This window comes from Scardinius erythrophthalmus (assembly GCF_964197995.2).
Source record: "Scardinius erythrophthalmus genome assembly, chromosome: 7".
NCBI lineage: Eukaryota > Metazoa > Chordata > Actinopteri > Cypriniformes > Leuciscidae > Scardinius > Scardinius erythrophthalmus.
The window spans coordinates 6,923,066-6,950,211 of record NC_138227.1 but is presented as its reverse complement, the minus strand read 5'-3'; the positions used below and the strand labels follow the sequence as shown (position 1 = coordinate 6,950,211).

Sequence of the window (27,146 nt, the reverse complement as noted above, 5' to 3'; positions counted from 1 at the left end):
TTCTCACTATGAAAACCCCGTTTTGGTTATTTCTGGCACCTTTATTTAGCTGAGATAAGATATCAAAAAATAATATCATCATCATAATCCTGAAATATTGCCATAGCATGTAGCTACTACACATTCAACAGTTCAACCAGCTCACCATAACTTGTTTTCAACACTTTTATTAATCATATGCATTGTGAATTTATAAGTCATGATCTCAAGAGACATAGCCAAAAACTGATTAGGATTCAAATTTGGGATGATGGACTGGAAATAATTTTGTCCAGGATAAAGAATAAACTTTATAATATTCAACATTAGAGAGTTCCAACATCTTTATTCAAGCTGAACTATAAGGTGACGCTCTTCAGCTTCATCCACAGTGGAAGAAGTACTCGGCCTCTGACTGATCACCTGAAGGAAAAGGGAGATGTTCACATTCGTACAACAATGGAAACCTGTACATGGATTAAATCTGAATAAACAATGTGCATCACTTGATCAAAGCATTCAACACTGGCATATTAAATCTTACTTGTTTGGTAGTAATCGTACACTTTAATCACAGCTGGCTTGAGATTCTTCACTTGAAGAACCTGTTTCGTTTGTATCTGGTAATTCACTGGAATATTTTGTGTGATCTACAGGAGGAAACAAACTCATCAGTCATGGACATTAAAGACATAAAGACCTAAGACATAAAATCATATGAATGTTGCTGTTTTCTAACCTCCTTCAAATACACAATGACACGATCATCTTTAGAATCGACCCGTTCCACAGGTTTTCTGTACGTCCCGGAAGAAGTTTTGAGCTGTGGGGAAAAAGTGCTGGTTAATTTCTAAAAAGAGAAACTCTAGAAATTTGTACACATTTTGTGATGAATCACTCAAACGCACCATTGATGTATCAGCTGTGAATCCAGATAAGAGTTTAATATCCACAATGACCATGTTAGTCCTTTCCTGTAGACCATCATATCTGGAAAACAGCAAATGAAAAGGTTCTTAAATGCCTCATATAAATGTACAAATAAGAGAGAACAAAAGCCAGAATAATTACCAAGACACATACAGAGTTTTAATCACTCACATCACTCATAATGTGTCAATAATAAAAATGTTGTATCTCAAGTCAGTGTGTAGTGTTTTAACTACTGAGATACGCCGTTTCAGTTTATATTGCTTTTGTGTTTATTAAGATGTTAAAAAATATTCAGAAAAGATTTATTTGTTAGACAATCTTAAGTCATAATCATGTTCTAGTCTTTTGACAAAGTCCCCCTGTGGTGAAAATCAAGCTTTTAATGTTGTTAATACTGTATGTGGCAGAGCCGATCCTGACCTCCCTGGGGCCCTAAGCAAAATTCTGTTAAGGGGCCCTCCTACCTGACCCATTAACCATTGCCACACAGTCACACCTGACACCCCAGTGCTCCCACTACAATCTTCCCTCCTTTAACTAGTAATTCCTTTTATTTACTGAGGGATGTGCATCCATATTGACCAGTATGTCCAGCCAATCAACATTTTAAATGCAATATAGCTTATAAATCAATAGTCAATATCAATGCTTTCCATCTTGTTTTATTGCAGAGTTGTAACTAAACTGACTTGGAGACTACAATCATTGTCTTGTTTTAAAAGTATGTGCGCCTATAATGAGGAGTGCATGAACGCAACATTAACATGCAATGGTTTGCAATGGTGTATGCAACGGTGTTTAATGCACGACGTGGTTATCTTTTCCGAGCTGCAGTTTATAAACAAACACCTTTGCCCTTTGTCGTTTATCAAACCTAATAAATAGTTGTATTTCACTCTCACTTTTTTTTTGTCAGGCACAAAGTCACAGAACACAGCCCTGGAAGTGTCCAACATTAGCAAGCAAGACACAGAAAGACCAAAATACAGTATGCAGTGCCCAGCTGTGTTAGACAGACAGACAGACAGACAGACTAAAGAGAGATGCACATCAACTTAACTTTACTGACATCAAACTTGGAGAGGAGAGAACCTAAGTCTACCTGATAATTCACTCTCATGGTGTTTTTTCCGCTTAATTTTCTCATCGATGTTTTAAACTTTGATTGACACGCTTTGACACGAGGGGGAGGAGGGGCCTTGAGTAATTTGCGGGGCCCTACGCAACTTGCGTATTGTGCGTATAGGGCTGATCGGCTCTGGTATGTGGTGTTTTTAATATGCTTTAAGACAAACCATGTGTAAATTCACAAGTCGACACCATTTCTGAGTATTTTCTTCTTAAAACTGCAGTGAACCAAAGACAGTCTCAAAAACACGTTTTGAAATCGCTGGTGTTTCTGACGTCACAAACTACCTTGTAACCAATCAGATCAACGTGTGATCTTCAATGAGTGGATCTCTGAGCTGAGTGAGTGAGTGGAGGCGGGGCTCATTTGCATATTCATAGTACCGCGTATACTCAATGAGGCAAGGGTGTAGAGTTACATTCAAGCCGTTTTAAGGCATGAAGAATTTAAAGATGAGTTTTATTATTACAATTATTGACAATTATTGACTACAGGGGGACTTTAAATACAAATTCTCTTACTTGACAGTGAAGTTCAAAATGAAATTTTGTCTAAATGTTTTGCAATCTCCCTCAATCTTAGCATCAATGCTCAATGTTTTAGCCTCAGTAGGAGTGGGAATGTTGTAGAACTGAGCCATCTGAGAGAGTCAACACAAAGAAAAACACATTCATAAATCATCTCACAGCAGAATAACCAAAATGCCAAGAGAGAAAGTGAGTGTGAGTAAATGAAGCTGAACGCACTACAGACCTGCACAGACACACAGGCTGAGCCCTTCACTTCAATGCTGTATGTGGCTGGAAGTTTCTGCAGCTGCTTCTCCTGGTACAGTAACTTGTTGTCCTGATTGACATTAAAGTGGAGAGTGTCTCCTGCTGACCGTACCGTCACTGTGCTGGAGCCGTCAGAGCTGAACACTTTGGTGGCGTACAAAGACAGAGCCTGAAGAGCCACCACTGTGTCCTGGGAAATAAATGTGTTCAGTAATGCCACTTTTACTCATTCACACCAGTAATAATAAGTTTGATTGAAGAGGTTTGAGTAACCTGTGTGGAGGAGAATCCTCCATAAGCATTCTGCTGCTTCACAAGCCAGCTAACAATCCTGTTAGCATAGCCCAGATCAGCTGTAGTGACTGAATCTGCAGTGAGAACAGCAAGCAGCACATATGAGCTGATCTCCACTGCCAGAGAATCAGAGTCATCAGCAGAGCCAGACTGAGACCAGTGGAGAGAAGAGCCTTAAGGACAAAAGACACACGCGTGACTCAAGGAGCATGATTAAAACAAAAAAAAAGGTAACACTTTAGAAAACTGTTCCATCATTAATGAATGAATAACTACACAATGTGTCAAAAACAATAGTACGGTCATAAAAGACAACAGAAAGTCATCAGAAACAAACCTCTTACCATCTGAAATAGCAACATCTTCCAGTTTCTTGAAAAGCTGCTGTCGAGTGTCCGTGTCTCTAGCCAGACTGAAAGTGTAGGCGAGCAGGGCAGTGGTGTAAGTGTTATTGATATTCTCAATGACGGACCTCAAGCATGACAAACCTTTACTGACGACAGGATCCTGTGACAAAAAAACACAGAGGAATAGACGCTGTGAGTGTCATTTTTCTATGAGTTTTTACAATGTTTCCTACAGATGAACTTACTGTGACTGGAGTTTCCAGTTCAAGCAATGATGCAGTAATGTAGGCAGTCATGGTCACATCATCATTCACCCCACCCTAGAATTTATTAGAAATAAAGGATAAATAAATCAACACACTCAAACCACTGAAGGAAAGTTCATCTAGACAAACTGTGATGTTGGCTTGAGAAAGTCTGAATAAAGACGATAGATAGAGAGATAGAGAGAAGATGACAGACCTTCATTCTGTTGTGGAACAGTGTTCCCTGTAGGATAAAACAGCCGTCTGAATCCCGTCTGCTTATTAACCAATTCTTTGCACTCTGAATCATTTTTGGATCAATAAATATGTATTTCTGTGCTTTGCCAAAGGACCTCAGCACAAAGGCAGTCAACCTGATGGTGTGGGAGATATAATTAAAGTCATTTGAACTGAGATAAATTTTTAAATGTGTTTATTGGGTTTATTTTTGTCGATTACCTTGATATTATTTCTGTTAAACAATAGTAATAGTGAAAATATATTTACCATGTATTCCCATCACCATAACCAAATGTGCTGTATGATCCATCCGAATGCTTGTAGTTCATTTGTCTCTGGTATCCTGTTTAGTGTGATAATGGTTAACACTTCAACAGTTTGTTTGAGTGTTGAATAATGTATAATTTGGTATCAAACCGTCTCAGTATTTTCTTGACATGATTTTGTCTCTCACCGCTCTGCAGGAAGCCTGTGGCTCTCTCTCGGATGGCCGAGGTGAGCTGCTCCGTGTTCTCCAGATACTCCAGAATGTAAATATTGGGAGAAAGAACAGCCATGTTTTGCTCTCCACAGCCGTACGGCATCCGTAATAATCCATGAAGGTTCCTCAGTGCACGACCCAATATGTCGCCTGTAAACCATACACAATTTAATTTAATAACAAATGATCGTTGCGACGGAAACAAATCAATCAAAACTAATTTTAGATGGAAAATAACTTAACTCTGCTATAAAGCCAAAACAAGCTCTGTTACCTTAAATTATACTCTTACCTCTGTAAAGCTGCTTTGAAACAATCTACATTGTTAAAAGCGCTATATAAATGAAGATGACTTGACTTGACTTGACACAAATGACACTCTTTATAATAAGTTATAAGTCTAAAGCCAATCTCCTCATTTCTGCTCATGTTTGTAAATGTTACCAGTGACTGAAACAGAGGATCTGGCTGATCCCTCTATCACATCTTTAGGAAGAGTCAGAGCCACTTCCTCTGAGAGACTGTCACCTATGAACCAGACAGACAGAAACACATCAGTGATCAGCAGAGTAACGCTATAAACATTTTACTACCACATGTGAAGTTCCAATAATAATAATATAATCACAAACAGGAATTATTGTGATTCAAGCACTTTAGAAAAAGGGAGAAAATAGCCACATTTGGCACAGCTGAACAACTAAACTACAGTTGTCATGTAAGGCAAATTTAAACTTTCTCAATTAAAATGTCCGATACATATGAGTATATTTTAGCTCCCTCTATTGGTCCTCAAATTTAGTGTGTCCTCAAAATGTCCTCTATGCAATGTGTACTTATTTTCATGAAGTTGGAGTTTGTGTTTAGAAGACAAAGAGGGTTGCAGCATTATCAGCGCTTGTACACCAAAACATCTGAAATATCTGCAGACTAACCCTTTGGACACAGTAACCAGCTGTGAGTCTCTGTCTTTTCAGTTCCTTCCGCCTGCAGCAGAAATCAGTCACATCAACACATCATACACAAGCAGCATTAAGATCATGAGTAAATGATGACGTGTGCTGACCTGTACGAGCAGACTTCGTGTGACCGTGTCAATGCGTCCTCTCTCCGGGACGCTCACAATCTCATTGTCACACACAGTCTGGGACGCCTCTGCCTCTGCACTGACTGTAATATTCAAGACTCCTACAACACAAGACATACGTGAATATACAAATGAGAAACAGACGCGTTTCCATTATCCTTCAAATTGAGCAAATTAAATTGGAAACAGTTTTTTCACATTTCCAGCTGACCTGAACTCATTCTTCACACGATCATTCACAGTTCCTCTGTTTCCATTATGATTTGTGCAAAACTTTTGCAGTATTTTCTAAATGTCGATAAAAAACTTTTGCGAAATTGATGCCGTTTACATTAACCGATGTTATGCGACTAAAACATATTTTTTTCATCTTGCGAGAAGCCAACATTATGGCGATGGATAGTTGCAATAGTTTTTAATCGACATTTCAAAAACATCCCAAAAGGTTTGTGCAAATCTGTAATGAAAAGGCGGCTACTGATGCAGACTGGAAAACTCACCAAGAACAGAGGGAGTGAGGATCCATTTAAAGGTTTTTCTTTCATTAGCACATAGACAGGATGAATACTGATCATCAGAGGAGGCTTTGAGAGTGTAGTCTGAGGAAGGAGCTGGAGTCACTTTAACCTGTCAATCAAACACACATGATTAGTGGCATATTTGATATGATTTGATTAGAGTGCGTCTGAAATCTCACCATGATGCACTTGGACAGATAGTTGAAGACAGTGGCCTTCAGCTCAAAGATCTCCCCGCGGATGATGGAGTAAGGCAGAGAGAGCTCTAGGAAGAAGGGCTGGAAAACTGTCAGCTGAGCAGGAGGAGCCAGACCCAGACCTTCAGAGGACAGGCAGAAGGCCTCCGTCTCCCAAGAGGTGATGGTGTCAGGAACCGTGACAGGAACCTGAGCTGATCCAGAGTCCCTGTGGAGGAATTACAACAATAGGCATATTTGACTCTGACTCAGCCATTTTTCCTGTAATAAATGACAATATTCAGCACACAGATGATGAAAAAACTGGAATATGAATCTGCAAAGCAAGCAAGGTATTTTCTGTCCTGTGGGCGAGAGGGGAGGAGATGATGTATTAAATATAAGTAATAAGATAAATATGATGTTAAATGTACTGATTATGCTTTAAATACCCCACTTCAGCAAGTTCCCAGATCCACGTTTCTGGAAAGACAGTTCGAATCGTCACTGCTGGAGAATCAGGTGTTTCAAATTTTCTAAAATGTGGGTGAGGATCTGGCCCTAAACTGTAATAAACTGAAAAAAAGTGATATTTTGTAGTTTTAAGTGATATGTATGTGAAGAATATGTCAAAATGATATATTCTATATCCAGTCATAAGTAAATAGAAAATCGAAAGCAGATCATTATTTTAATACCAATATTAACACTGATGGTGAACTGAAAAGTTCACTAACACCCCCCTATGACAAACTATGTATTTTCTTACTACATCTCTATAATTGTGGAATTGTGTGAGTCACAATTTCACAAATTTAATATATTTAATTTTTGAAATATATTTAATAAGCACCAACATATTAAAACATTACAGCTTGGATTGTAATAACAGTACATGTACCTACCCAGCTCACACAGAGGGAGCTCCACAAACAAATTTGTTGCCATCTTCAATCCCACTCTCTGCCAAATGGCAATGATGAACCACAATAAAAGTCATGAAAATACAAATTACTTTTAAATGTCAGTATAATCATGAAGGCTTTTTATGCATTTACTTACACATGTGCAGTATATACTCTCCCAATCATTATCTACTGCACTGCCACACATATAATCCAACTGTTACCTTTAAGGTTTCATAAGTGAATCTTTGGATTTGGTTTATCCAAAAACGCATATACGGACACTCGTCATCTTCAACAGTCTCAGGGTAATTGGACTCCGATTGCACTGGCAGCAGGCTGAAGATCTGTGACGGGACCATGTTCACACACTATCAGTATGATTTCAAAATAATACATGTATTTCCAACGAAAATGTATTTCCAATTTGGTGAGAAAGAATGAAGATTAATGCTAAATTTCCTGAGATCAAAATGTCAGCTGATGGATCATAGCAGCAATAAGTAAAGTCTGTTATCATTAGATTCCCACTGTAGTTTCCCACTATGAAGAGACACATTTAATCAACACTGAATCTTAAAGCATAGACCTTGTCAGTATCCAGACGTTCTCCTGACTTCAGGATCAGGACGCTCTGATCTACAGCACTGAGGCCACACAGTGAACCAGGCTGAGCTGAGAGCTGGAGAGTGTTTCTCTCACCGGGAACTGCTTTAGCAGGAGAAAACTGCAGAGATACCTGTGACATACAGGGAATAGGATTTATTTTAGAAATGAGTCAGTAATACAGTTTAAAGAGGCTCCTTTCTAAAGCTACAATGCACACCTTGCTTTTGAAACACTTTTCAATGTTGAAATCTTTGCTACTGGCCACAACCGTTTCACTGGGGAGAACACAGTACACCAGAATCTGCATTACAGGAGCCAGATCTGCACTAATAGACAGTTTGAACGATATTGAGCCCCTTGCTCTATCAGAAATCTTCACTTCAATCTTCTCATATCCATGATGAACAATCACTCCTCTGGACAAGACCTGAAACAGACAGATGACACTCTGATAACAAACTGACTAGTGCAGCCAAATAATACTGTTAAACAAAACCATCTCTGTGATAATGTACACACTGCACATGTTCTCACCATATAGACGATGTCAGTTTTGAAGTTTTTAATTGTCTCTCCAACAAAATAATACTTGATGGTGACTGTAAACTCAGAGTCACACTTTAATGGTTGTTCAGTATTCTCTATAATCAATTCACTTCGTGATGGGGTGTATGGAGAGGCAGGTTGGAAGAGCTTGACTGTTTTTTTATCGAAAGCGAAGTAAGGCTCGTTGTTGAGATAGTATTCAAAGATCACTTCATGGGCACTTGCCTGGATAACAAAGAATCAGAAAAAACTCATGTAACTAAACTCTTCAGGCAATACAAAAGAAAACTAAGTGAACACAATCTCTCTTACTATTAGATCAATATCCCATTTAGAATGACTGGATGTATTAAGAGAGAAGTTGGCCAGTCCATCGCTGTCTGTAATGACATTTAGGAGCAGTTTTGGGGACCGTATGTTACCCTCCATAAGATAAACCTTTTTGCTTTGAATTGGTGCACCTTTGAAATTTGAGAGTTGTATCTGTTGAAAATAAGATTTTGAAGGAATAAATTACTATATCAATAAATAAACAAATACATATCAATTAAGGAATAATTTCGTACATATCAGTGGTGTTAAACTGAGACAAATGGATTTTAGACTTACTTTTCCTTCAATAACTGATCCGTGTTCATATGTTTTGGGCAGGTCAGTAAATGTGACTTTACCAATTTTATAAGTGAGAGATACAGATTCAGATTTTGTCATGGTGATCTCTGTAAATAGTCAAAACACCTACATAAATATTATTTCAAATAAAAGTAAAATGAAGAAATGAGAAAATGAGAAATAAAAGAAATGTAGGTAACAGAGATCTGACCAAATTTAACAGCTCACCTGTTCCTTCTTCTGTTACCATTGCCTCAACGTGAAGAAAATTCTGCATCAGTTGATGTAGTTCGAAGTTAAAAAAGAGTGATGGATCTAAGGTATGGATGGCACAGCCTGTCTTTTTTATCTAATTATAATGAATGAACACAAACATAACTATTAACTGAAGAGTGGTTTAATTAGATAAATGGAGGAAAGATAATGTACTGCGTTTCAACTCACATACCTCAATGGTTTCCTCTAAACACACTGGATTTGTGTTATAGAAATTATTGGGCCAGTCACGGCACACTTTCACCCGTGATTTACCAGGTACAGGCTGTCCATAAGTGTATCTGTGAAAAAGGTACAAGCAACTGATCTACAGCCCAGGGTTGAGTTAAGAAACTAATATATTAGGATGGGGAGTTAAAGTAAGAAACTGACCCAAGAGTTAAAAAAAATAATAATACAATTAACAATTAAATGAAAGTGTGAATGGAAGAGTACGTTGCTTTTTTAATGCAGGAAATAAAAAGAAACCACTCACTTTCCGCAAACCTCAATTATCAGTTCCTCTTCTTCAACACTTACTTTATTTGGCCTTTTTACAATAACTTCAAACTTAGGCAAAACTAGAAGTCAGAAGGCAGAAATCAGAGTTATTAGTACTTAAATTATATATTAAAAATTAAAATACAAACATATTATTGAAACTCTTCCCATGCAAATCTACAAATTGTCTGTTCCCTTTCAAGAGAACTTGCGCTGTGTCATAAGTTACGACACTATGGGAACACCTCTGCGTGATTGCGTCTTGAAGCACGTGTGAAATCAGTCCAATGGTGTGGCAGAACGTCATAGGCGGGAGACATCATGACCTGGGCCGGGTTTCCCGATAACGATGTATCTTAGCTCTTAAGAGCGCTTTCTACGTGCAAGATTACGAACGCTCGCAGCAATTCTACGAGCGTTTCCCAAAAATGAACTTAACATGAACGCGCGAGAACGCGCTCTACGTGCTACTTAAGAGTCGCTGTCCATTCGTGAAGTTCTGAAACATAACCTTATATGGAATCGTATTCTGAACGTTTAACCTAATAATTGTAATCTGTTGTGGATTAGCAATCAAGACAAGTCTATATAAAGCACCTACAGGCGGAGGCACTGAAAAAATGGCTAAAAAAAAAAAAAAAAAATTTTTTTTTTTTAATTTTTAACAGATTTAAAGGATTTGTTTTATTTATTTTATGTTCATTCATTTCATTTTGATTAAAATGATTAAATTAAATTATTTCAATTTTTTTTTTTGTTTTCTGACCTTTTTAATTATTTAATTTATACATTAATTTAACCAACAACAAAAAAGAGTAATAAAGTGTACAATAAAGTACAATCAAAACCTTAATTATAATCACATTGCATTTGAATAAAGCTAAAGGTGTAATCTGCCGGTTGTCCTGCAGGTGTCCTCATAAATCTGTCTTCTTACGATGCACTTGGGGATGTACGATTACTCCAGAGCACTCGTAGATCTACGAAGATTTTCAAGTGCTACTTAAGCTACGATGCTTTTGGGAAACAGACCGTAATATTAAGATCAGTCGTACGATCGTTTTTACGATCAACTTAGGCTTACGATGCTTTTGGGAAACGCAGCCCTGGAAGGTATAAAGCACCCCTGAACCAAACAATGTCAGCTTCTGATTCTTCAGCAAGCGGTCTGTCTTACTCCATCTGTCATATTTGGGGTTGTGTGCCTATATGTGTGCCTATATATCAATATATATCTCCTCTCTCAGGATCAGGAAGCCTGCTCTGCGGTTTCTTCCGCCCTGAGTGAGGGCCCGGTGCTTCAGTTATCTTCCTCTGAGGAGGTTGGTGTACTGAGAGTCGATGCAGGAGAGTCTGAAGATTCGCCACTTCACTCTCCTGGGTACAAAGAGCTAGTGAAGGTTATCACTCGTGCTGTGTCAAAATAAAATATCAATTGGCCAGCAGAGAAGCATTACTTGTTTATTTAGCTACTCATTTATTTAATTATTTAATAGATTTTATAACAGGGAATGACTTGTGTAAAATCTAAATCTCTGTCCATCATGTTTCGAACAATTGTTGATTAAACAAATTTTCACACCGTATTGGAAATTTTAAACCATGAAGGTGAGTCAGTGGATATCACACAAGCAATGTGCATACTTTGCTCTAGAGTTATGGTGTTGAAAAAGTCTCAAACCTCAGTCAATTAATTACTACAGAAAGTGAAAGCAAAAACATTTGACACTGCATTAACGGTTCATATTCTTTCAGAGACGATGAGAGCTGATTGTACTTCAACGTGCTGATAATGGTATATAGGCCTAGGCTAACTGTCTTAATTTATTTTCTTAATATTTCTCTTGTGGCCCATAAGTAGTGAAAAAATTAGAAGAGAAGTATTTCGTTTTAATCAAGTTGTTTTTTAAATGAGGAGTAAGCTAATCTCACTAATCTTTTATTTTCCTCGCAGCTCTTTGGTAATGGGGTAAAAAAATTCGGGGAAAACCTCTTCTGATCATCGTCTATCGGCGTATCAGCGCACTGCGTCTATCAACTGAGCATCGTCTATCGGCACAACCTGGCACGAGGGTTTTTGTGGGGCCCTCCAGTACAGCCTGCGTGCTCGTCTGCTGCGCCACTGGTTGATGCTTAAGGTGGAGCAGACGCTTTTGAGCGATCTTTCCCCTGATTCAGCATCATCCCTCAAGGCCCTTACCTAGGCTTATGCAGCAGCAGGTCAGTCTGATGCATGTCTGCATACTATGGGCATTTTGCAGGCATAACAGACGGACTTGCTTAAAGACCTTGACGAGGTGGAGGGCCTTTACTCCAGCCACTGATCTGGTTCTACAGGCTACCAAGGAGACGGCCAGAGCTATTGGCCATACTATGGCAGCTCTGGAAGCCTCAGAGAGACATTTGTTGCTTAATCTATCTATTAAGCCACAAATAAGTATATCTGTTGGATGCCTCGCTTTCTCCTGTGGGACTCTTTGGCGACTCAGTTAATTCAAGAGGTTCCAGAAGGCTAAAAAGGTTGTTTTTTTTTTTTTTGTGGGGCCCTCCAACAAGCGCCTGCGTGCTTGTCTGCTGCGCCACTGGTTGATGCCTAAGGTAGAGCAGACGCTTTTGAGCGATCTTTCCCCTGATTCGGCATCATCCCTCAAGGCCCCGACCTAGGCTTATGCAGAAGCAGGTCAGTCTGAAGGTTAAAGAAGGCTAAAAAGCAGGTGGTGGCATTCCAGCAGGTCTTCCCTTGTCGATCAAAGGTCTCAAAAGGCTTCTGGGCGGAAGCAGCCCCAGGCGCACTCAAGCTCTTCGTACAGGGCGCAACAAAAACAGAAAGTATTGTTTCTCGTGCCCCGCCGCAGAAAGAATGGGGGCAGGGTAAGCGCCCGAAGCCTCAACCTGGCAAAGATAAAACGGATCTGAGGAATGTCATCATTACAAGGAAGGCTTCAGCTAAGAGGTTCTAATGCCAGTGTCAGACCTCTGAGGGCTGGCCCATTCGAGAAATGGTTCACACCTCATCATACGGTGCCCACTTCTCTCCAGTGTCCTCAGGGGGCCGCTCTGTCAACCCAACTAGTCAGTATCCCAGTGTACATCTGGGAACGTAGCGAAATGTAGTACAGAATTCAGTTTTGTTCTTGTTCTCCTTGCTTTCACAGGGTTCTGCCCACTATGGTGGGTCCAGAGAAGTCTCTGGTTATGGAACAAGATGTGAGAACTTTCTTGGGGAAGGGGACCATAGAACGTGTTCCCCACCAGAATCCGGATTTTACAGCCGGTATTTCATTGTTCCAAAAAAGAATGTCCGATTTATTTGCACCATGTAAATCGAGCAGCCAAAAGCTAAAGTTAAAAATGTTAACTTTAAAGCAAATCGTGACTATAAACAGTACAGAGGACTGGTTTGTCATGATAGAACTCAAAAATGCATACTTCCACATATCCATCCTTCAAAACCACAGGAAGTTCCTCAGGTTTGCTTTAGGGGGCAAAGTGTTCCAGTACAGGGTTCTTCCTTTTGGCTAGCACTGTCAGCTTGCACTTTCAAGAAAGGTGTGGATGTTGCACTGGCTCCTCTGCGACTCCAGGGCATTCGCGTGTTGAATTACATAGACAATTGGTTGATACTAGCTCATTCAGAGCACATGGCGTTTTAACATCGAAAAGTTGTCCTCGCTCATATGAAAGAGCAGGGGTTGAGTCAGAACACAAAGAAGAGTGTTCTTTCTCCAGTACAGAGAACCACCTTTTTGGAGGATTCTGTGATGATGCAGGCACGTTTCTCTCCTGCACACATAATCCTCTCAGCATTAAAAGAGCTGAAGCTAGGCCAGTCACACACTGTCAAACAGTTTCAAAGATTGTTGGCAGCAGCAGCCAACATCATACATTTTGGCCTGTTGTACATGAGATCCCTGCAGTGGTGGCTCAATACCAGGGGATTTTCCCCGAGGGGCAATCTATTCCACATGATCAAGGTTACAAGAAGATGTCTTTGTTCCTTGACGATGTGGAGGAAACCCTGATTCTTGTGCAAAGGCCCAGTGTTATGACTTACTTATCGTCACTTGATACTTATGACAGATGCTTCTCTCACGAATTGGGGAGCGGTCCTGGAGGGCCACTCACCCCAGGGTCTGTGGAAGTGCATTTTCTGATCTACGGGGGACATGTTCTTGTCCATTTAGACAACACATCGGTGGTCGCTTAGGTCGAGACAAGGGCTGAGGCCCGAGGAATGGAGACTTTACCCCGATGTAGTGGGTCTTCTATGGAGGAGGAAGAGAAGTGGAAGAGGACATATTAGTGTCATCCAGCCCCACTAGTGTTGAATATCATTATGCCTGTATGCATTTCCCCCGATCGCTCTGCTTTCAGGAGTTATGGAGAGAGTTTGCCGGGAGGGTGCCCATCTACTGTTGGTGGCTCCTCTTTGGCCAACTCACATCTGGTTTTTGGACTTGATATCCCTCCTCTATGGCTCCCTTAAGGAGATTCCGATCAGGAGGGACCTTCTGTGTCAGGCTGGGGCTAAATATTTAACCCCCGTCCAGAGGTATGAAAGTTGTGGGTTTGAGTCATTGACCAACTCATAGAGGCTGGTCTCACAACGGAGGTTTAGACCCAGTTAACTGCCCGGTTGGTACAGTGCTAGAGTTTCCGCAAGAGTGTTTCTATACAGGATTATCCCCTTCTACACTTAAGGTTTATTTGGCCCTGCTTACCACACTCCTTTTAGTGGTGTATCCTTGAAAAGAGACCCATTATTATCTCGTTTCCTCCGTGAAACCTTGAGGATTAGGCACCCTAATGGAACCGTCACCCCCCCCCCCCCCATGATGTTCAGCCACACCATTGGACGGATTTCACACGTGCTTCAAGACACAATCTTGCAAAGGCGTTCCCATAGTGCCGTAACTTACGCTGCAGTGTCTCATTCCCTCTTCAGGGAACCAAGGTTACAATCATAACGAGTCGTTTTTATGACTTACCATATTGTTTCACTTCAAGATCACGTGAGATAACCCTGTCACCAATAAAAGCCTTCAGTTTGTACATGCCTTGACGGGCCTCTGGGTTTAATTCATAAGAACGCTGCAAAATCCACCTTGTTGAAGAAACATTTGTCCATTGGCCAATCCGGTTACCTTTACTGTCCTGTTTAATAGCAAAGACACAGTGCAGATATTTTGTGACAGTCAGCTACACATATCCTGACTATCAATGAAGAAATATATAATTACCCTACTGAAAACACAATAATTGCAAATATAACTGAATTTCTAGTGTTAATTAGATTTAAAAGGTGAGTTTGTTATGACTGCACAGAAGGTTTTGTGTTCTTACCTCAAGAACCACTGTACTATACTGTGAAAGAGCAAATAGTAATTTAAGATTAAAAGCCAAAAATGTGTTCATTTATTAAATGTGTATTCAACAATGCAAAAGATAATAAAGATGCCAGATAAACACATCAGACCTGCTGATCAAGGGGTGCAAAGTTTGTATCCATGGTAACAACTCTGAAGTTCACTGTAAAATTGAAATGTGTATTAAAAAACGTATGTATCTTATGTAAGGGACAATTGCTTACAGTCATATTTCTCTCCTGTAAATGACCAAACTGTGTGTGAACCGTATTAAGTGTCAAATACAGGGCTGAAAACTGTATTCTGCTGCTGGGTGAATGTGTCTTTTGAGCCAAATTCAACTAGCTGTCACAGCTGCCTGTTTTAGCCATAATGTTACAAAAATGTCTGACAATTTGCTCCAGCTGACCAGTTAGAATCAAGTAGGCCTATCCCAGACAGCTATGGGGTTTATTACATGTAACGATTTATATCAGGGGTGTCAAACTCATGGAGGGCTTCAGAGTTTAGTCCAAACCCTGTTGATTTCAAATAACCCTGAAGGACCTGATCAGAACATTTAATAATTAGGGTTAAAGCTAAACCATGCAGGGCTGTGGGCTCTCCAAGAACACCCTTAATCTATAGTATCTATAGATTTCATATAAAATAAAGTCGCACAGATACTGATATCAATATCGATATCATATTTGTAATTACAGTATTTAGGCTGAACATGTTTGAAAGTGAGGGGATTGTTCAAATGCACACTAGATGACCATTCTCGTGTTTCAAAGCTGTTAGAATTCAAAGCTACTCATCCTTAATATCTGATTTTCTTATCTTTTCATTTGCTCCTCTTTTTGTTTGTAAATCCATTGAACTGTTTACTTCATACTCTTTCACCATCTGCTGGTTTGTGCAACATTTGTAATGTTTGAACTATGGTGCTACATGAGCTCATTGCCTGATCATAGTGTGCTTTACTTACTGTATATGTGCTACCTCAGCTGTGATCAGGGTTTAGATGTCAGTGACACCAGCATTGTTTACTGAGCTTTAGCCTATGAGACATTTACAGCTCACCTGTCTGTCCTGGAGTATAGATGGGTTTATCAGTCTGGATAAAAGTCAGAGGATGAACTTGAACATGCTTGAACAGGACTTTTCTCTCTTCAGTCGTCCTGAAAGTCTCTCCCTGAAGTTCAACCTTCATTTTCTGCACTGATTCTGCCTTGACCAGAGGAGCCTGATGAGAAATAATTTCCTGTATTCACAACCTGCCACAAAAACTAGATGCATTATGATGAAACATATTTGATAATATTCATTATGTGCATGTTTTGATGGCAGACCTTGAAGTTAAAGCAGCGATGAAACTCTTCCTCAGCTTTCTCCTGCAGCAATAATGTGCTCTGGACACCATGAACCAGATGAATGTTCATGACAAGGCTTTCATTGGGCTTGAGAAGACTTGCACACAGTTTGGCCTCAGATCCAGACTTAATCACTGCGGGAAACGTCACCATGAAATATCTGTCCAGAAAAAATGATCATACAATATTGGTTAGATAAGAAAAATAAAACATAAACTGGGAGGGAAAATCAATACAGTTAATTTACTATTGATCAATTGAAAATATGAATATGAAAAGTGTGAATAAATGACCAAACAAAGTCAGGTGACTAAATTCTTTATATTTGTACGTTTATTCAGAGAATTGCTCTTAAAAATACACTGCCATTAAAAAAATCTGTCACTGTCCTTAATTTTAAATGATCTTATATGCATAAAGTTGTCTCTTAAAGGACAAGTTCGGTAATTTACACTTAAAGCCCTGTTAATAGATCGTTTCTGATGAAATAGAACGGTTAAGATTAAAATTTGGACACATGCTGCTGGCCCGAGAATTTTAGGTTTCTTTCGCTTTCCGCAAAACCTCTAGAATGGGTGTATAGGTGCACTGGAACAGTCCTTCCTAAAACACATTAAACTTTTGTTTACAAAGACGTGAAACTCACCGAGTGGTCAGGGGTGTCCACTGATATGCTCACACAAAAATCGCTGCAAAAGATGCTTTCCAACAGGTTTTATCGTAGTTTTTGTCCAACTCTATTTACTTGTATTGGATGTGCTGTGAGGTACGATATTACTCCGCCGCCACCAACTGGGCGTCTATTATTCAAGCTCTCAACGGAAGAATGTACAGGTGTGAGACGTTTGGAAAAATACGTCCACAGTTTTACAACGAATGATAAAACACCTGTTGGAAAGCATCTTTTGCATCGATTTTTGTGTGAGCATATCACTGTAGGTATTCCAAATGGGGGGAAATGCACGTTATTTTCCTGGTTTGACTGTGTTATGATCAGGCTTGGGAGGGTTACTTTAAAAATGTATTCCGTTACTACAAATTACTTCATAAAAAAAGTATTCAGTAACGTAATCCGAGTACTATAATATGAAAGTAATGTAACTGATTACTTTTGGATTACTTCAAGGTCACGTATATAAATAAAGACAAGCAAGAAGAAATATTATTTACTATATTATATTACTATATTTACTATAACTTTTATTTATTAAGAATTTGGTCCAGTGTACAATATTTGCAAAGTATACACACAGGCCTGAATATATATTTATGTAAAGGGCTATACAGACATCTAGTGGCTAATGTATGGTATTACAGATTGTTTTATTTTTAACTAATTTTTAACAAAAAAAAATAAAAACACAACATTTAAAATTTTTACACAGTCTACATATTAGTTTATTATAGTTTTTTATAGGCCTACATGTTGACTAAAGCCGTGATCTTTCTTAATTTGCCTGACTGAACTTGGGGCGTTGGCAGTGGGAGTTCCCCCACGTTACCTAGACAGCGAACATCTCGTTATGTGAGAAAAGATTAAGAAAGGACATTTTGGGTACTAAAAAAGCTACTCTCCTAATTTCTACAAAATAGCAGCGGAATTTCCATGAATTAAAACAAGCGATTTTACCCGCAGGCAGCATCGTTTCTACTAGCAGCAGTGATTCAATCTGCGTCTGAGGAGATTGTAGAAAGCTTATTTGTGCATTCACCAGCGTGTGGCACACGTGTCATTACTGGCAACAGAACCAAGAACTACTGTATAATCATGCAGCGCTTAATATAGTGTTATTATGCCAAAATACTTATTTATTTAGTTTTAAATGAAACCATTGTAATCCTGAAAGTATTCCCCCTTTTTTCAATATGTAACTATAATCTGATTACTACGTTTTTTGACGTAACTGTAACGGATTACAGTTACTGGATTTTTGTATCCTGATTACATAACGCCGTTACATGTATTCCGTTACTCCCCAACCCTGGTTATGATGCATTTTAATGGCTCAGTGATCCAAAATTATGTTTCTGAGTATGTGTGGATGTCTGAGAGCAATGTGTGTCTGCGTTGACAAAAGTGTGTGTGTGTGTGTGTGTGTGTGTGTGTGTGTGTGTGTAGGGCCTAAATATAATACATGGTGTTTAGGCGAGTGACAAAAATCATAATATCCTGAAGGTCATATTTTATCCTCTCTCTCTCTCTCTCTCTCTCTCTCTCTCTCTCTCTCTCTCTCTCTGTGTGTGTGTGTGTGTGTCGGTGGTGTAGGATGTGTGTGTAGGCGTGTATGTGTGTGTGTGCATTTAGCAAGAGAAAGCACTTCTCACTGCATTGTTTTCTTTTGATTTGATTCATGCGTATTTTACGCACAGACATGAACCTTTGACACAGCTTTGTTTTTTTTTTAGCAGTCTACATTTCAAAGTTAATTGATAATGTCTCACCTACGTAGAGGCACAAACACAGCCATGCAGTCAGTCCTTAGACAATAATAACACCTTGCATCTTGCGGCAACACAAAGATGTAGCTGCGAGGGATCCAAAACAAAGGCAGACTTTGTTTTGGATTAGAAAAGTTGAGAAATCAGTGTTTATACAAGTGCGGTTGATGCAAAAGTAATAAAGCTGTGCACCTCTTTGGTGCGGCCATTTCACACTCGACAAGATGAAGAAAACCTACACGACCACCGAAGCAGTGGACTACGTTACTGAACCAAGTGAATAATAATATACCTGGATAAGGTATGTGCTATTAGCAACAGTAACTCACACATTTATTTATATACACATCTTTATGTGGTTTTCTAAAATATATAGGCATATTTAGTACTAAGTTTATCATGCATTTGTTTTTTCTTGTATATTTTTTTCTCTTATAACTTGGGCCAAAAAATAGATACATGTTATTCATTTTTCCTTGATCTTTTTTTTATTTTGCTCTATCAGTTTCCTATAATGCCGATGGTGTTATAAGTGTAGAAAATGTGCCCACTCCCACGTGCTCACACCTACCCGCTGCTCGCTCTGCCACTCAGTTACCCCGGGTTGCAGATCCTCTAAAGCTCACAAACATCCTGGCTCTGGCCGAAGGTGTCATAAGTGTAGAAAATGTGCCCACTCCCATGTGCTCACCACTACACACAAACACGGTCCCCATGGTAACACGCTCAGAGCGCACTCTCATAAAGCGTACACATGCCGCTCGTGTACTAAGTGTAGTAAATGTGGCCACAACTCTGTGCTCACACCTACCTGCTGCTCGCTCTGCCATTCAGTTACCTCGGGTTACAGACCCTCTAAAGCTCCCAAACACTGGCCGTGTTATAAGTGTAAACTCTGCGCCCGCTCACGAGCACGCGCACTCACTTTTAGACACGATAACCCCCACGCCGCTCTCGCGCCAGGAGTGTTTGACAGCAAAACGCGCTCCATCCTTAGGGACCGAGCTACCGTACGCTGTACAGCCGGCCAGCACTGTTTACCAGCCCCCGTGTTCGAGCACCGGCGGCGCACGCGCTGCCCCATCCTCTCTGATACAGGTTCCCCATCCCGCGCAGCGCGGCGATCTGAACCCAGAGACCATTCGACCCCTAGCTATGCGTGTGTAGTGTGTGGGTGACGTAGATGTCACTCATTGGTTGTCAAATCAGGAAACGCGTATTTAAGTAGGCTGCGCCTGTGTTGTGATGCGATCGGTTGTAACATCCGCTCTATTGTGTTGTCATTCCGGCTCGACGTGCTGCAGGGAAAAGGTATGTGTTAGTGTCTGCGGTTGATCTATTTTCTTAGGATATGACCATTAAATATTTTTTGCTGGTGCTGGTATAGACTGGGAGGTAGCACGCAAATCAGTTGGACCACTTGATACAGGAGCAGATAGGTTGGAGTTGGCTGGTTGTTTATTCAGGTGAGTGGCGTTCACGTGGGTTTAAGGTTGGTGGGCGTGCGTTTATAATGTGTATCATTGCAGCATTCTGTGGCGTGGGTCGTTTAGTGGCGTTTGTGCACCAGCTGCAGTTCACCTCAGTGAACAGAATCGTCATCTTTGTGGCGTTTGTACACCAGCTACAGTTCACCTAGGTAAACAGAATCGTCATCGTTGTGGCGTCTGTGCACCAGCTACAGTTCACCTAGGTAAACAGAATTGTCATCGTCGGTATGTATGGAACATTTATCCCACTAGGATTGATTTGACTATATTTTGACCTTTTATCTTCGTGTTGGATAGGTTGGGCATGACGTGCTGCAATATTTGGCAGTAGTGTGAGCGGCCCGGCCAGCGCTGTTGTCTCGCTCGGATTTTTTTGATTTTCTTTTTTTTTGTTTCCAGTTAATCTGTTTTGTGTTGTCTGTCCAAGAAGTGCAATGGTGAATTGATGTGTAGTTTTTTCCTTTTTCTTGTCTTAATGATATTTTGTTTGGTTGTTGTTGTATGTGTCTGTGACTTAAGTTGATCTATCCATTATTTTGTTTCTTTGTAAAGACTAAAAGGAGTTATTCTCCTGTGTTTGTAGATTGATTAGCGTGATTTCTTTATATATCTGATTTTGATGATATTATTGGGGATGCTGGATTTTTGGGCTGTGTAAGTCCAGCTAACTGTTCCATCTTGACCCTATTTTTGTTTTGTATTAGCTTACACTGCTAGTGGTGTAAAATTGTTTATTGTATTTGTATTTATTTCTTTTTTTTGTATTTCCATACAGGAGCTGAGGGCCACTTGCGTGGGTGTCCTGGGGCTGTGGTAGTGGGGTCTCCCGTTCACTTGAGAGTGCTTTATTTCACTTGTGTGGTGTGGTGAGGTGTGAGTATGGAGTGAGCTTTTCTTTTTGCTTTCTTTGTAGGCCACTTCCAGCTGGGGGTGCCCAGAGTAGATGTCCTCCAGCCCTGTATGGTTGTCAATGAATGTTTTTCTTTTTTTGTTTTCTTTGGTAATTTACCGTTGCCGTTATTGACATCTCAACTTTTTTTTTGATTTATTTCCTTGTCAATTATTGTGTGTCTGTTGAATTAGTATTTTGTCTAATGCTCCGTTGAGGGGTGGTTTTATACTGTGACTGAGACTTGTAATAAAGTATCTTTTTGTAGAACCCATGACTCTGCCCAGTTACTGGCTGATAACGAACCTGTGTGCTCTGAGTAGATAAAAGCCGGTGGCTTGTAATTCATTCTTAGGGTGCGAGTCCCTAGGTGGCGTAGTCGACAACCAAAAATTATATTAAAAATCATTTCTTTAGGTTAGGCTGACTCCCTTGTTGGTAACCGTTCGGTCACACGTGCAAAGCATGGGAAGCTATTCAGGGCGTGTCAGAATGGGTGCTGAATACTATAAAACACGGCTATTCGCTTCAATTCGCTCATCGCCCCCCGCACTTCTGGCGCAGAAGGTGATGAAAGTGAGTTTAGAAGCAGCGCACCTGCTTCAAGCAGAAATAGCGAAGCTGCTGCACAAAGGGGCTATAGAACAGGTTCATCCTTCTCTGAGCGAGTCGGGCTTTTACAGCCGTTACTTCCTCGTACCCAAGAAGGACGGAGCGTTAAGACCTATTTTAGATCTGAGACATCTGAACAAAGCCCTCATGAGACGGCCGTTCAAAATGATTACAACCAGACAAACCCTCGCGCAGATTCGCCCAGGAGACTGGTTTATCTCTCTCGATCTAAAGGACGCATAATTTCAGATCCAGATAACTCCCCGTCACAGGCCATTCTTGAGATTCGCCTTCGACGGTCGAGTATATCAATACACAGTCCTTCCGTTCGGCCTGTCTTTAGCACCCCATACATTTACGAAATGCATGGACACGGCTCTCGCTCCCCTGAGAAGACAGGGAATGCGGATACTGAACTATCTGGACGATTGGCTTATTCTAGCGCAGTCAGAGACGGAACTTGTGTCTCACAGAACAGCGCTTCTCAGCCATCTGGAAGGTCTGGGTCTCTCGGTCAACTGGACCAAGAGCTCGCTATCGCCCCGTCAGTCAATTTCCTTCTTGGAATAGAACTGGACTCGGTGGCTATGACGGCCAGATTGTCGGAGCAGCGCGCGCGCCGCATCCGTCACCTCGCCGCATCCTTCCAAATAGGCAGCCAGGCTCCCCTGAGGACATTCCAGCGTATCCTGGGGCATATGGCCTCAGCTGCAGCAGTGCTCCAGCTGGGCTTATTGCGCATGCGCCCGCTTCAACGCTGGCTGAAAGCGCGCGTGACCCACCGAGCCTGGGCGGCCGGCGGCTCGCGAGTCAGAGTGAATCAGGGCTGCATTTCAGCCCTGCAGCCCTGGCTGGCAGCCGAATGGTATCACACAGGAGTGACTATGGGGGTGATCTCACATTGGAAAGTTGTCTCGACAGACGCTTCCAACCTAGGTTGGGGAGCGCTCTTTGAAGGCAGACTGGTCTATGGCCGCTGGTCAGACCAGGAGAATCTCCTACACATAAACTGTCTAGAGATGCTCGCGGTCGAGAAAGCGCTCAAACACTTCCTCCCATTCCTCCTAGGTCACCATGTTCTAGTCCGCACGGACAATACATCGGTAGTGGCCTATGTGAATCGCCAGGGCGGTGTCAGATCAAAGACGCTCTGTACCCTGGCGGAACGCCTCCTCGTGTGGGCTCAGCACTCTCTGCGCTCGCTGAGAGCCGCGCATGTGCCTGGCCACCTGAACGAGGGCCCCGACAGACTGTCCAGGGACAACGTTCCCCCTGGGGAGTGGTCTCTACACCCCCAAACAGTCCAGTCACTGTGGCGCCGTTTCAGCAAAGCGAAAGTCGACCTTTTTGCGTCAAAAGACAACGCTCACTGCCCAGAGTTCTTTACGAAGAACGAGGACGCGCTGGCCCAGACCCGGCCCAGCGGCCCGCTGTATGCTTTTCTCCCCGGTCTCCCTGCTGCCTCAGGTCATCAGGAGAGTCAGGAAAGCGCGCCACTCAGTGCTCCTCATAGCCCCATACTGGGAGAACCAAGCTTGGTTCCCGGAACTGATACAGCTGGCAGACACAGTCCCCTGGCCGATACCGGTGAGGAGAGACCTTCTCTCTCAAGCCCGCGGCTCGATCTGGCATCCCCATCCAGAGCGCTGGTCTCTGCATGCATGGAGCCTCAACAGTTACCCGTTGGTCTGCCAAGAGGGGTTATGAACACGATCTACGAGGGGGCTCTACACGTCAAAATGGTCTGTGTTTAGCAAATGGTGCACTGCCAAGGGGCTCGATCCACAGACATGTGTGGTATCGCAAATTATTGTGTTTCCTTCAAGAGCTGCTGGACGCAGGCAGGTTCCCCTCCACGCTCAAAGTTTATGTTGTGGCCATTTCAGCTTTCACTGTCTCAGAGCTGGGCCGCGCATTAGGAAGGAACGAGTTCGTCACCCGCTTCCTTAGAGGACCCAGGAGGATGAACCCCCCGCGACCCCCCTCGGTTCCTATGTGGGATCTTTCACTGGTCTTGGAGGCCCTGAAAACGCATCCCTTTGAACCCTTGGAAACTGTGGATATGAAATACCTCATGCTCAAAACCGTTTTTCTGATAGCTCTGTCTTCAGTCAAACGCGTGGGAGACCTTCACGCGTTATCTATTAACGCCGCGTGCCTCGAGTTCGGACCTAACGACTCTAAAGTTATTCTCAGACCGAGGCATGGTTACGTTCCCAAAATATTGGGCACTCCCTTCTAATATTGGGTCATTTCCCTCTCAGCCCTGCCAACTCCCGGCAGCGAGGCCGATAGTAATCTCCTCTGCCCGGTCAGGGTGCTGAGAAACTAGAACTACATTACACGCTCCGCCGCTTCAGGCGCTCGGAGCAGCTTTTTGTTTCGTTTGGAGGGCGCACCAAGGGTCTCGCCGCCTCGAAACACAGCCTGTCCAGATGGACAGTGGACGCTATCACAACTGCTTATGCGTCTAAAGACCTGCAGTGCCCACTGGGCATTCTAGCTCACTCCACCAGAGGCATGGCCTCATCGTGGGCGTGGTCCAGCGGTATTTCCATTCATGACATTTGTGCAGCGGCAGGCTGGGCCTCCCCCTCTACATTTGTTAGGTTTTACAACCTGGAAGTTCCCGCCTTGCAGGCGAAAATTTTATCAGTCTAAGTCTCGCATAGACCGGCCCACTATCAATGCGCGGGCTAAGTTGGTTGATTTAGCTCTACTGGTTGAGCTGCACTGTGCAGGGATTTGTCAGTTCGGACTGGCTGTGCCGTTCCGTGCTCCCTAGTATGTGCTTATGTACTGCGCTAGCCTTCTGTTGGCCGCCCGGCTCCCTGCTATCACGTTCCCCGGGCTCTCCCTGGGACTCATTCAGTGGATGCTGGGCGCGCACGGCGTTGACAAGGGAGTTCCCGCAGCGTAAGCTACTTACGCAATACGAGAGAACCTCTCGTAAGAGAACGTATTGGTTACTAAACGTAACTTCTGTTCTCTCTAGAAGAGGGAACGAGTATTGCGTAACCCGCCGTGCTCACGCCACGAGCTCACTCACTTCAGCGACAGAAACCAGTGAAGCAGCCTCTGAGCCCTGCTTATATATGCTAAGCCACACCCCTTTTGGCGGGCTGTGAAGCATGAAGCGCGCCAAGCACGCTTATTGGTCATGACGTCACGCCAAGGGCTCAGCGATAGGCTGCTACAGTTGCCGCAGGGCAGCCAATGGGCACGCTAGTAGCCTGCCCTAGGTCTGCATGCTGCCGCACTGCGTTGACAAGATTATTAAAAATTAAGAATAATTTTTTGGCTTCAGTATCTCGAGAAAGAAGACTTTCCCGCAGCGTAAGATACTTGCGCAATACTCATTCCCTCTTCTAGAGAGAACAGAGGTTACGTTTAGTAACCGATACAATCTTAAAGAGTGCGATGGATTATAGGGCGATAGAAGATCCGTTAAATAGACTGGAGCTAAGCCGTTTAGGGCTTTATAAGTCAGTAGCAATACCTTGTAATTAATATGGAACTTTATAGGTAACCAATGTAGTGATGATAAAATCGGTGTTATATGGTCAAATTTTCTTGATCTAGTAAGAACTCTAGCGGCTGCATTTTGAACTAACTGTAGCTTGTTTATTGAGGATGCAGGACAACCGGATAATAAAGCATTACAGTAATCTAGTCTCGAGGTCATGAACGCATGAACTAACTTTTCTGCATCAGAAACAGATAGCATATTACGTAGCTTAGCAATGTTTCTAAGTTGGAAAAAGGCTGTTTTTGTAACATATGAAATATGATTTTCAAAAGACAGGTTGCAGTCAAGTATAACACCCAGGTCTTTTACTGGAGAGGATAAAGTAACAGGACATCCTACTATGTTAAAGTTGTATTGTGAGAGGTTTTGTGGGCGTTTTTTTGAACCAATAAGTATTACCTCTGTCTTGTCTGGATTTAATAAAAGAAAATTGCACGTCATCCAATCTTTTATATCTTTAACACACTCTGTCAATTTGGATAATTTAGCGTTTTCATCCGGCCGTGATGAAATATATATTTGAGTGTCATCAGCATAACAATGGAAACTAATTCCATGTTTCCTTATAATATTTCCAAGTGGCAGCATATATATTGAGAATAATAGAGGGCCTAACACAGATCCCTGCGGCACTCCATAGTTTACTGGAGTTATGATCGATTTTTCTCCATTTAAATAGACAAAATGGTAGCGGTCAGATAAGTATGATCTGAACCAGCTTAATGCTTGTCCTTGAACACCAGTATAATTTTGTAGTCGATCTAAGAGTATTGTGTGATCTATAGTATCGAACTCAGCACTAAGATATAAACTATATATATATAGTTTTATGGCAGTGTTTAGAGTGGACATTTTTGTCCCTTAATGCAATCAACGTCGTAAAATAAATAATAAGGCAGAAAGGTTAAACAGTAAACCTCTACTGTGCAACACAGACCAGTTAAATACATACCGGAGAAATCAAGACATTTCTTACACAATGACTACTGGTATACTAATAATTTTAACCTTAGCAAAAACTGTTAAAAACTTACGGCCCTGATGTTTGTCCATTGACACAGATCAGGAGGAAAGAGAGCAGAAGGAGCCCTTTCCAGCAGCAGCCAATATTCAGAGCCATGATGACGAGCGATCATCCACGGCATGAGATGAACTGGACCGTCTCTTTTAAAGGGACTCTCATGCTAAAGGAGGTCCTTCAAAACATGTGTATTGATCATCTGATTAATGATTCAACCATGAAGGCACTGCAGTTCAAAAACATGTGCTAAATTAGATCTACTAAAGCCTTAAAAATACATTTGCGACACAAAGTACAGTAGTCTGGCATGCAGTAAAAGTCAAGTCACCTTTATTTATATAGCGCTTTTTACAATACAGTTTGTTTCAAAGCAGCTTTACAATGATAACAGGAAAATAATGCAGTATAAATAATGCAAACAATAATGTTTGTTTTGGCTGTACAGCAGAAAATAGCGTCACAGTCCAGTTTAAGTAAGTTCAGTGATGGTTCATTTTTGTTGTAAAAAAGTTATTAATTTAGGTAATTTATCCGATGCCAAACCGATGGACTAGTCTGGGTTTGGCGGTTGCCAGGAGAACGCTACTCAACTAAATGCATTGTGCCAAGTGTAAAGTTTGGTGGAGGGGGGATAATGGTGCGGGGTTGTTTTTCAGGGGTTGGGATTGGCTGCTTAGTTCCAGTGAAAGGAACTCTTAATGCTTCAGCATACCCCAAAGCATTTTGGACAATTTCATGCTCCTAACTTTGTGTGGAGGAACATGACTGGCCCGCACAGAGTCCTGACCTCATCCCGATAGAACACATTTGGG

At 41.6% G+C, this 27,146-nt stretch overlaps 1 protein-coding gene and 1 long non-coding RNA gene across 2 annotated transcripts; one reads left to right on the top strand and one right to left on the bottom strand.

Moving 5' to 3' along the window:
• Positions 1-16: 16 nt before the first annotated feature.
• On the bottom strand, positions 17-26,453 carry LOC308693958 (alpha-2-macroglobulin-like). The gene is made up of 34 exons (XM_081371150.1): positions 26,348-26,453; positions 16,334-16,514; positions 16,065-16,227; positions 15,110-15,162; positions 14,977-14,997; positions 14,622-14,787; positions 9,629-9,713; positions 9,326-9,434; positions 9,106-9,226; positions 8,875-8,984; positions 8,578-8,748; positions 8,254-8,490; positions 7,937-8,146; positions 7,700-7,849; positions 7,335-7,457; positions 7,111-7,168; positions 6,658-6,781; positions 6,209-6,434; positions 6,012-6,138; positions 5,491-5,612; positions 5,360-5,411; positions 4,869-4,952; positions 4,398-4,574; positions 4,211-4,286; positions 3,921-4,077; positions 3,704-3,778; positions 3,456-3,618; positions 3,091-3,284; positions 2,795-3,007; positions 2,563-2,681; positions 888-969; positions 719-802; positions 524-629; positions 17-402 (listed from the first exon to the last, which is right to left on the bottom strand). Exons 1-34 carry the CDS (start codon positions 26,431-26,433, stop codon positions 362-364), a joined length of 4,266 nt encoding a protein of 1,421 aa, XP_081227276.1. The 5' UTR covers positions 26,434-26,453; the 3' UTR covers positions 17-361.
• On the top strand, positions 20,041-21,440 carry LOC308693961. The gene is made up of 5 exons (XR_014030532.1): positions 20,041-20,104; positions 20,181-20,259; positions 20,323-20,486; positions 20,581-21,044; positions 21,238-21,440. It is a non-coding gene; the product is annotated as an uncharacterized lncRNA (long non-coding RNA).
• Positions 26,454-27,146: the final 693 nt, after the last annotated feature.

Excerpts from the sequence above, each read along its gene's own strand:
- LOC308693958 (XM_081371150.1), bottom strand. The coding sequence starts at position 26,433 with ATGGCTCTGAATATTGGCTGCTGCTGGAAAGGGCTCCTTCTGCTCTCT. Across the intron at positions 16,228-16,333 it reads ATCGCTGCTTTAACTTCAAG|GCTCCTCTGGTCAAGGCAGA; the intron begins GTCTGCCATCAA and ends ATTTCTCATCAG. Across the intron at positions 3,008-3,090 it reads GAGGATTCTCCTCCACACAG|GACACAGTGGTGGCTCTTCA; the intron begins GTTACTCAAACC and ends TTTATTTCCCAG.